General features: G+C 36.1%; 1 protein-coding gene across 1 annotated transcript; it reads right to left on the reverse strand.

Annotated features, from left to right (window-relative positions):
- Positions 1-1803: 1803 nt before the first annotated feature.
- SKIP16 (SKP1/ASK-interacting protein 16) lies at positions 1804-9648 on the reverse strand. The gene is made up of 5 exons (XM_021969241.2): positions 9347-9648; positions 7655-8377; positions 6824-7042; positions 3172-3278; positions 1804-2221 (listed from the first exon to the last, which is right to left on the reverse strand). Exons 1-5 carry the CDS (start codon positions 9551-9553, stop codon positions 2143-2145), a joined length of 1335 nt encoding a protein of 444 aa, XP_021824933.1. The 5' UTR covers positions 9554-9648; the 3' UTR covers positions 1804-2142.
- Positions 9649-11561: the final 1913 nt, after the last annotated feature.

The raw sequence follows: 11561 nt of genomic DNA on the forward strand, positions 1-11561 counted from the left end.
CACGTTAGTTAAGATCTTCTTTTGAGTAATGAGTCAAATGAACACTTTAACACGAGCCCCTAAGATCTTCTTTTGAGCAATGAGCCAGATGCCTTCTTACTCTCTTAATATTAGTTAAGATCTTCATTTAATTTCGGGCCAAATTCTTACTCTTGCACTTCATTTATGTTGTCACTTCGAGCCCTTAATTTTTTTTAAATTTTAGTTTGGACCACCACCATCTTGGTGTCTTGGTCATGGTGGCAGACTAAAATGAAAAAGAAAGGTCTACGCAACTTGCGGTGGGACATCACAAGACTTCAAGGAAGGTCCACATGACATTTTCTTAAGATTTTGGGCAACTTAAATTAATTGGGTTGACCCCAAATTTTAGATTTTGGCTTGCTTGTGGGTATTCGCCCGTATTGCCACCCACCATGGATCGCTTCTGCTGCAACAAGAATCCCTGGTAGTTGACAAATTAACATCCTATATAGTATCTTGGTGAATTTTGACAGAATATGTTGTTACTGGCAAGCTGCTGTGGTGGTGGTCTGTACAAGGCTGAGGTTACCAAATCGATGAAGACCCAAGGAAGGCGTCAAAAAGCCTGGTGAGGTTGACAATGAAGAACCTGCGCTGAATGATCGAAATAACCCTTAAAAGAGAGTCAACATGAGTCAAATGACGGATTAATGGATGAAATGTTCGAATTTTGATGGTGGGGGAGCATTAATAATAAAATTTAATTCGAACTCTTAATTCGCTAAAAAAAAAGGTTATGGGGTAAATTGAGAGTTATGTACAAGTTCAGGGGGTAATTTAGCATATTACTCATCCTTTTTCTCCCTTTGCTTTTGAAAACATATAAACTTGTTTGAAATTAATTTAAAAATATACTGAACCTTCATTAGAACCAAAACATAGCATTAGAAAAAAGAAAAAGAAAAAGAAAAAGAGGATGGGCGTGTTTGGGGAGGGGAGGGACTACTCAGCGTGGGGGCGAGGGAGAGTGGGACTACAACTGCGTGGAGACAAAAGGCCAGGGAATGGTTGCGTTGGGGAAGATCCTACTGGGAGGTGGTCGAGAGTTAGGTATTGTTCTTGAGAGAGAAGGGTAGGGTAGGGTTGGGTGGATTAGAGTTCAGAGGTGGCTCTGGCTTGGGGCTTTTGGGTGTGGGTGGGGAAAGTAGCTGGGGAGAAAGCGAGAAGAGAGGGGTATTGTGGTTGAGATCCTTTGGTTTTTAATTTCTTTTAGCTTTAATTTTTTTTTTTATTTCTTAATTATTTATTGAGTAATGCCATTTAGACACACAACATTAACCACTTTAGCTGACCTCCTTATGTGGCAATTGATGTGTCATGCCAAGTCAATTAATTAATATCGCCTTGTCAATTAAAAAACAGATTTAAAAACCCTAGGGTTCCAAGTAAGTGGACTCATAGCAACATTCATTAATTAACATGACATGACACATCAGTTGCCACATAAGGTGGTCAATGTTGTGTGTCTAAATAGCATTACTTGTTAAAATATTAATAAAGAATTAACAGTAGTTTAACTAATTGAATCACATTGGCTAACGAAGCTAAACACAAGAATTGGCCAAATTAAAAACACAAGGACTAAATTTGCCAATGAGCCAAAACACAAGGAGCATTTTAGCATTTAAGCCATTTCCATTTGACTAGTTACTATTTTCGGGGTCATGATTTTCCATAATTTTTTCTTTTTGGCATCATAATGGCCTACTAATTCTACCAAAACTAAATTTGGATTAGGTATCAGATACCTTTCCCTAAAAAATGTGTCGAGAAATAGAATGATCAAAAGTAGTAACATTGAAAATTCATGTGTCGGGTTTACCTGGTCAAAGCTATTCGATATTACATTTGCTTTTAGCATCTGTAGATTTTGTACAGGGATACATCAAAGCATGGAACACACTAGGAGCTACGTAGAGCTCTTCACACATAAATAGGTTGTTATTATGCTTACAGGCTAGCATGGAGAAAATGAAATTCCAAATGCGCAAAATATATATCATATAAATACAAAGAGGACTGCGACGGTCAGTCGCCCAACAATACAAACACACGCATCCATGATTATCCTTGCACTGGAGTTTCCATGTAAAACATGTCAATCCCGCAGTCTAATTATCAGAAGATGTAGTCGGGCACCTGGAGGGGGAACTGCGCCACTGCAACATCAAATGGGCCGCCCTTCGGCTCCCTCAAACTAAAACCAACAGAAACAAATATGTAACTAGCAAATGTTAATCATGATATCAGTTCAATACTCCCTTACAACACATTCGAATGGGAATTGAATATTTATGTCCATGATTGTTACAAGAAAATTATATGCAAACAGTCATAATTTGTATATTCATATAGATAGATTAGAGCTGAAATCAAAGTTCAGAATACACAAAAATCAAGTTGGTGAAAGATCAGGCGAGTAGAAACATTCTTCAACATAACTACTTTGATATGGTGGAAGTTGCATCTTTGTAGCCCCAACTAACATAACACAAACTCCTAGCTTTCGGGCCTTTGATTCAACTATCCTCTCCTGCTCCTATTACTCATCTAACTCCCATTTCATGTCCCAAACTACGCTCCTAAGCAAATCAAGCTCAAAGGTGTTGTTTTGGTTTTTTCCATGAATTATACGCAATGCTCTTTCTAAGGTTCATCACATGTTAAAGCAATTTCTTTGAAATTCTACATTCTAAGCAAAGTTCTCACTCATCCGAACCTTCTTCAACCAGCAAGTCAACAGGCTCATTATGGCTCAACTAAGATCCCAGTCATATGCAAGGTCAAAATCTGAACTAAAAGCTTGAACACATATCTAACTTAGTTCAGGTGCTTGACACTGAAGAAGTAAAAAGTTAGGAGGGAAAGAAAATCATACAGTATTTTATCTCTTCTCAATGAAAAAAGCCTAAAAAAGCAGATCAAAGATGCAGAAGCCCTATAATTTTTAGTACATGTGGATAAAACATAAAGAACTGAAACATTTTCTGCAAAACCCTTTTGCTCCAAAGTAAGTACATAACCACAGTAAATGTTTCGACCAAATAAAAATCACAGTAAAATCCTTTTCAATCAACACTTTACAGACCACATAATTTTTTAGGTAGGAGAAAATTATTATATGCATAATGTATTCAGGTCGAGTACCTGCCAGGGATAAAAGCAAAAGAACCTTCAATAGAACCGGAAGAAAATGGTAGAGGTGTGCCACTCTCATAAACAAATTCGCTGTCGCCTGGATGCAAAAGTGGGTACTGCAAACACGAAAGTATAAGATTTATGACAGAAATTTAGCCTCTTTCAATGCATAGTTTAATTACAAGCAGAAGTTTACCTTCAATATTTTTTTTTTCAAACACTTGTCTATAAATAGGTTAGATGAAACAATACTTTTTCTGTTTGAGAAGAAACAAAAAATTTATTAATAAGAAACGTCAAAAACTGCAATCGGGCAGGGGATGTGGAGTCGACTCTGAAATTACACTAGTAAAAAAACACAATTTAATCTACCTAAACTACACATAAAGGAAAAGAATCAGACTCCCAAACTTAAAACCACGATCAAAGTCTTACATATTGGTCCTTACGGAAACAATGGAGATCCAGAAACCCGGAAATATCAATAAGATATCGATATTGGTAAAAATTGAAAAAAAAAAAAAACAATGGAATTTGTTAGAAAGCTATGGAAACTTTGAGATATGTTTATTTGATCAATTGTCTACTAATTTGATAAAAGAAATTGATAAAAATTAGTTGCATGTTGGGCTTGTGTTACTGAGATTGAATGTGAGACAGACTGACAGGCAATGTTACTTAGAAGGTTCACTAGTTACTACAGTTTAACTAAAACACATCAATTTCAATTATAATGATTTGTTACAATTGTTTGTTATTCATATATTTCATGGCGAATTAATAACAGTATTATTTAAACCAATTAAGTAGTTAACAATAATAAAAATAAATAAATAGAGAGAAATAATAAACAGATATGGAGAATGCCGAATTCAAGATTTCCCCCAAAAAAAAAAAAAAAAAAAAAAAAAAGGAAAAAGATTAAGTATTTGAGAATAATAAAGTTACTTTAAGCATTAGGAGATTTGTGAGAAATAGGTCATTTTTCTATGGACTAAGAGATATAATTTCATTAAAAAATCTGACAAAAATTTGTGAACGAGAGGAGCTTACAATTGATATACAATATTTATAAGAGTGGAGGTGAGTAAATTGTTGGTGGGATCAGATGTTATAAATTATAGCTTACCTTAATAAAGGTCAACTTTTTCTTTCATATAAGTATAATACGAATGTACGATATATTCCTTAAATTTCAAGAGAAGTTAACCAAATCAAACGTTCAAACAACTGGAAATATCACCCCAACAATTTCGCAGAAAAAGAAGGAAAATATTGATGAAAAAATCGAAAAACATACGATAAATGCAGTATCTTGCCAAAATATCAGGATCTGAGAGAAACGAAATACCGGCCACAAGATTATCAATATTTAAGACCATGACAATGATACACCAACTGATAGCTTTACAGTTCAACAAGAAGGAAGACTACCTGAACTCTACAGTGACCGAAGCCCAAAGGGCAGACCAAAAACTAATTCGACCCCAAAGCTCACCCTCCCCTGACTAATCCTCAGAAAACCCTCTATTTGGCTCCATCCATATGACCCAAAACAGAAGACGACCTTGAGAAATATATTTCCATGAACTTCCAACTTGATCCCCTCAATAAGGGTTTAGCATCCCACCATTAGTAGCAACTCCATACTTACTCCAAATCAAGCTTACGCCACAAAGACTTGGCTTCCAAAGGGTATCTCCACAACCACTTCCCAGGCAAGGCTTTATTCTCTCCACTAATTGCCCACACCTATGCCCCCATCTTGTTGCTTCTAGCCGAGGATGAAAATATCAGTGATACAAATATTATCGTGCCTTCAATTTACGGATATTTCGGGGGATATATTGATGTCATTTTAGGTATCAGGGAAAATCAACAAAAAAGACAGATAATGGCTTAAAAACACGGAATTTTGAAGTGAAACTTTCATAGATATTAAGCACATTATCAATGAACGTATTGAACTAATAAAATTCAAAATGTACTAAATATAAGATATGCATATGATAAAATGTACGTGTATATATAATACGCGATGAAAATCCTGAAAATAAATACAATTAGACTTAACACAACAAAGACAACATTATTCAATCATAACCCAACCAAATCCATTAATACATAACCCAACATTATATTACAAGAATCAGACTTAATGATAAAGGAAATGAGGGATAGAAGATTAGGTGAAAAATAAAATCAAACACCCAAGAAACCGATGAACCAGAGAGAGGAGAGGAAGAGGCAAAGATAGCTGAAATGACTGAGAAGGGAAGAAAGGAGAAGCTACTAAGTATTAGAGCTTGGTTTTTGACATTGATTCAGTGGCTGGGACCCATGATTACTTTCAAAACTGAAGACAAATTTCTGGGTTATTTGTCTGGTATCGGGAAATATCGGTAAATATCGGTAAATATCGAGGATATCGGGGGTTATCGGGGATATATCGCCGATAAGGAGGAAGAAATAGGCTTACCCCCTTATATCTGTATTGACACCTTAAAAAAGGGATATATCGGGATATCGGCCGATATTTTCATCCTTTCTAGCCACCGTGCGATCTTTCTTTCCGTACTATCTACCCAACCACAAGATATTTCTTATCAATCTTTCTAGACTCTTTGCCGCTGCAATAGGAATTTTGAACAAGGGCTACTAATAAATTGGATGCAACACACTTGAATTAAAAGTGAATCTGCCAGCTCGTGATTAAATTTTTTTATTTTCCTTCAAATAGCAGCGTCGTCCTTGTTAATTCACTCTATGTTAGTGACTTTATTAATTTCATGAGGATAATGGGAGGAATCTGAATTCTCAGAGTATTACTGGGTTCATAAGCAAACAAGTTCTCAAAGTACTATTATTCATAAAAAGGAATGTAGATGGATTTTTAAAAAGCTAGGTCTCACGATAAGACTAGCACACTTCAGGCAAGTAAACTATATGGATTAAGCAGGTCATTAGACTAGTAGCTCTAACACATAACATCAGATGATTTGTTTTCTTGAAACAAAAGCATCAGAAGATTGTTATAAACTATTTGAAATACATTCTTGGGTCACGTATTTGGAAGAAAAAAAAAATCCATCCATTTAAAGATAATGATAAATCACTTGTGATTTGCTAAAAGAAAGAAGTAGGGGTGTCAATTGATGTAGGATATGGGTGAATTGAGTATTTAGGTAGTATAGCGGAAGCAAAAACAATGGAAAACAGAAAATAGAACAAAAGGGATAGGTCTGGAATCACTCCAGGGGTTTGGCTTCACACCAAGTAGTCTCCAATCTCTGGAAAATCAGCTTTTCTTTATATCTCAACAACTGAATTTTAAAGAACTACATGGGGGGGTATTTATAGCAAACTAAAACCTAGAGACAATAGGATAAAAAATCCCTTACTAAAACAGAAATCCTAATCCACCAAGGAACTAAGTAAAAATAAACTAGGAAACTTAAATCAAATCAAACTAAAAATTTGGAAACTAAAATCCTAGTGAAATCTGGAAAACTTGAGAATCTAAGAAACTAATAAATCAGGAAACTAACTAATGATGTCTGCATCATCAATTAAGATTCTGTAAATATATATATATATATATATATATATATATATTTAAAAACATTGGACAATGGAAGTAATTGGCCAAGTGAAATTGTACCTGTCCTACAACAGCTTCTCCATTAACATCAGCTATCACGACATCTTTAGCGCGGATGATCCAGTGCCTCCAATGCAGTTGGCAAGAGCTGAATGTCATTCCATTGATGATGCATCCTTCAGGAAGAAGGGACATGCGGATTGAATAAGCAAATGAATACTTTAGAGAAGTATGTTGGAGGTTAGCCTGCTCCGGGACAAACACAGCAGAAGCACGAACCTAAGATAGAATTCAAATAAGAATAAATTTATATAACAGAAAAGTGTAGAGTAGTCATTATAATTGCATGCAGAATTAATGTCAAATATATCATTATAAAGAACAGGATTTATGTAAGAATAATGGACAGGCCAATAGAGTTTTAGAACAATAAATATAACTGTAATTTTTCTAGTAATGTTCAAAAACTTAATAGTTCCTCATACATTGCAGGTGGAGGGATACTGCAAGTAAAAAAAAAAAATTATCCAGCCTGCCTGAAGCTCATGTCTGACACTTGAGATGCCTAAGGTTTTTTAATATGTGGAAACTAGTGGGCCCTGTTTCAACAACATAGACACTACCTGCTTATTTCCCAAGACAAGAGGTAACGAGGAATTAAATATGGGTTTGCTGACTTGAACTGAGATATGGTCACAAACTAAGAGCAGTTAATTCTCAATGCCAGTGCCCATTTGACCAAGTTAAATTTGTTCATTCCACATACATCAAATGCCACATATATTTGCCATATTTGCTTGTTTTCTACTAGGCCCAAGAGAGAGGAACCAAAAGAAAATTATTATGCAAAGAATTGCACATGCGCATGTTCAAACACACACAATTGCCTACCTTTACACCATTTGTTATAGCAGTGGAACAGAGAGGGGATTCTTCTGGAAACTGACTGATGCTTCTGAAATTTTCTTCTTGACGAAGTTTAATAATGCCATTTTCTAAACGACGGCCGTGTTCTTCTAACCAAAGCAGCATTGCATCCTGCTGTTGATCAACACTGCAATCATGAACTGAACTAATCAACGCATTTGGTACACAAGGAAGCATTTCCTCATCAGCTAGAAGATTTCCGGTACCAACATAGAGTTGACCACTTGTACAGTTCAGGAAAAACAACTTCTCACTATATGTACAAGATGCAGCCACAACAACATACTTCGATCTGACAGGAAACCCCAGTTTGGGTATTATCTCCTTTGTTTCTGAGATGACCTGACGTAAAGGCAACAAATACACAGTTACCAAGTGGTTATAAAATGAATAACCACCTATGATGCCCAAAGGACAGCCAACCAGGCTATTTTGAAAATGTTTGTCCTCAAAATCTTGACCATCATGAAAACGATAGAGGATCCTCGTTGGGAGAGGAAGTTTCACTTTCAAGATTTTCTCCAACTCTTGAATATCAGCTTCTGATGCACCCTTGTTCAATGTAGACTCAGCCTCTGGAAAATTAATAGTCAACCAGTTTCTAAGTTTGTCCCAACATTTTTTGACTCGCTTTACAAGCGACCAAGGATACATATTAAAAGCTTCACGCCATAATTGGTAACTTTCCTGGAGAGAGCAGGTGTGTTAGTACAGAGATATCTCTTTTAACAGATAATAAATATATAACCAACTCAAAAAGGCCTCAATTCTAGTTACTTCAAGGATGAAACATGAAACCACCATTTCCACAAAGCTCCATGAGTGTTAGACAATTACTAGACCCCAAAAGAATAAGCTGTTAGGGAATGAGTCAACTGTGTGTATCTAGCACGCCCCCCTCTAGCCCCATTCTGTACGTGGAGAGGTAAATGCAGACAAAGAGAGACATATAAGTGCATCCCCACGGTGCACCTTGAAAACCAGTAAAGGAGTTGGGGAATGGAGATTGGAGGTTTTGAATCCAGGAACTCTGCAAAGTAAAGCTCTGATACCATGACAACCACTAGACCCCAAAAGATTAAGCTGTTAGGTAATGGGCCAACAATGTATCAAGCTAACAACAAGGGCTAGATTTCTTGGAAATTAAAAACATCTCTCACACCATGCGACGAGGACCAAATATGAATCTATAACGCCACTTAAATGAAAAAATAGACACAGAAGTTGACTGTGTGAAGTGCATAAAGATATAATTACACATATATAGACCAGTAGATAGTACTTATCGTCACTCGAAGGGCCCATTATAATTAGCCCATAAACGCCTAAGAAATAATGCTGCATATAGAGTATTGACACTTTAGACTCAAGAAGCACGTTCGAACGCGCAACAAACCAGACTGAAAGAGAAAGACTTTGGAATCTTTTAACAACATTGCATGCAGTCAAATGAGGACCCCATGAAACCGACCCAGAACCCAAAATACATAAATAGGCACTAGCTCACCAACCAGACTGAAAATTCTGTAAGTTTCCTAGTTGCCCATGATCACAAACTCGCGGAAATTTGACGCCAAATAAAAATTCAATCCAAAGGCAACAAATTTGAAAAGAAATACATGGTTTGTCTAAGTGGTAAGAATTTGATGGGAATACCTTGAAAGAAGGGGTGAGGTTGCCATGAGGGTCGAGGGGTTGCGAAAGGTCGAGGTCTCGAGCACAGAAATGGGACCAAAGAGAGTCTTCAGAGGCCGAAGCTCTGAGTTTCTTGCTCACACAGGCTGCTCTTGCTGAGTCTTCGGCTTCTAATTTGCTTAGGATTGTGTGTAGCGCTAGATCACCCACTGCCTCCAAACCCATCATCTCTTGCTTAGGCTTCTGCTGCGAGAGGTGTATTGCTACTTATGCTCTCCAAGGTGATGTCAGAATGTTCTATAGCGACATTTGTTTTTTTGGTACACTCGGCCGAACCGACCAAATCAATTTGGGTGTATTTAATTAAGATTTAAAAAAATTATTTTAGAATAAATAAATCTTGTGCTTGTGGTATTTAAGAGTTTTTTTTATTTAAACCCCGCATTTCTCTTTGTTCACCTCTTATTATAAGTTCACCCCAACTTCTAATTCAAATTTTCACAATTTCTAAAAAAAATCCATTATCTTCCCAAACTACCCCTAAATACACACCCAGCAGAAAAATAAAGAGAAAAAAACAATGTTGCTAAGAAAATAAAAATGACAACTGATGAAAATGGGGGAGATTTTTTTGTTGCGAGGTTAGTAGAAGAGACAATCTTGCACAAGGAAGAGCCCAGGGAGCTCAAAGTTTCTGAATTGGCTCCAGAAGAGTTGAATGTTGGTGAAATTGAAGAAGAAACCTTTGAAACAGTGTCTAAAGCTGATTCTCAAAGCACTTACGTAGTTTCCAAAGATGAGATCATTGCTTATTAGATAGTCCATGAAGGGATATCAAAAGAGCAACTTCAAATACCATCTTCTATATTGCTTCCTAAAGAAAAGGAGATCAAAGCTTTTGAACATGAGCATAGATGTACTAGGGTTAAGTATTAAGTTGGATGACTTTTTTATCTTTTTACATAATAATAAAACTTAAGAGTTTAATAATTTAAGTATTGGGGTGAATAAAGAAATTGTGGGGTTTAAATAGAAAAACTCGTATTTAATTAAGACTTTTAAATAATCTAAATAAGTCTTGTGGTATTCCATTAAGACTACTAGGATTTTTTCAAAACGGTGTCGAAATCTAGTGGTATTCAATCAAGACTTTAAAAAAATAACAAAAAGTCTTATTGTATTTAAAAATTTGCTAATTTCAATTGATTTTTTAAAATGTGGAATTGTGCTGGACTTTTTAGTGGGAGGTATAAATACCAAACCCTATCTCAAATTCCACCCTAACCAATGAGATATTTCATGTGAGATTTTTTTTTTCTTTGGAAAAGATGAACTTGCATGCACAAAAGGCTTCTCTTATATGTTAGCAGTTGGTATTTAGCATTAAATCTGGAATTTGTGCATGAGATAATAGAATTATGCTTCTCCTTCTGCGGCCTAAGGATGAGGCTTCCTATAATGAAACTGTGAAATCCGTTGTTGAATTACCTGATGTTATTGATGCTGCCTGCATAAGGATGAAGCTTCCTTGGATTGCACTCGAGTCATTGTGGGAACTAATATTTCGACTTCCAATCACAAGGCCCTCGGTGGACAAGATGAATATCTTATAGGTTAATTAATTAAGCCCATTTATTTGGCAAATTAATTGATACTAAAAATAGGAATATTATCTTAAATATATGGGATACTATCTTTATTTAAAAAGATAATATCCCCAATTAAGATATTATCCTAATTGGGAGATATCATCATCAATTAGGGATTTGATTGGGATCAAATCACTAATTGACTCAATATCTACAATTTGGGGAAAGAATATCTTCCTTCCAGATAAGAAGATATTATTTGAAAAACCCTAGATGCCTAGAGCCCTATATATACATGGCTTTATTCAACACACAAGATAATCCTAAACCTAGCAAAAATACCCGAGAAACTCCACTCTCTCTCTCTCTCTCTCTCTCTCTCTCTCTCTAAGCCGACGACACCATCACTACCGCCGGCCACATCTCTCGCGTCTCTTCATATTTTTATACACAGCTCCAACCACCACACACGGCTCCAACCACCCGTTTCTCCCCATAGAGAAAACTTCATACCCTTTTTTAGCTATTGTTTCACCTAGATACAACTGAACTAACTTAGGCATTGGAGGGCCTTTGGCCAACACCCCTAGGGTGTGGTCTTTTACTCTAATTTGATTTTACAGGAATCGAGGAAGAGAGATAAAGAA

Source organism: Prunus avium, chromosome 1 (genome assembly GCF_965620075.1).
Source record: "Prunus avium chromosome 1, drPruAviu1.hap1.1, whole genome shotgun sequence".
In the NCBI taxonomy this organism is placed as follows: Eukaryota; Viridiplantae; Streptophyta; class Magnoliopsida; order Rosales; family Rosaceae; genus Prunus; species Prunus avium.

Coding starts and splice junctions, on each gene's coding strand:
- SKIP16 (XM_021969241.2), bottom strand. CDS start 9,553: ATGATGGGTTTGGAGGCAGTGGGTGATCTAGCGCTACACACAATCCTA. Junction 7,043..7,654: donor CTATAACAAATGGTGTAAAG/GTAGGCAATTGT, acceptor ATTCTATCTTAG/GTTCGTGCTTCTGCTGTGTT. Junction 3,279..6,823: donor GAGAAGCTGTTGTAGGACAG/GTACAATTTCAC, acceptor TCGTGTTTGCAG/TACCCACTTTTGCATCCAGG.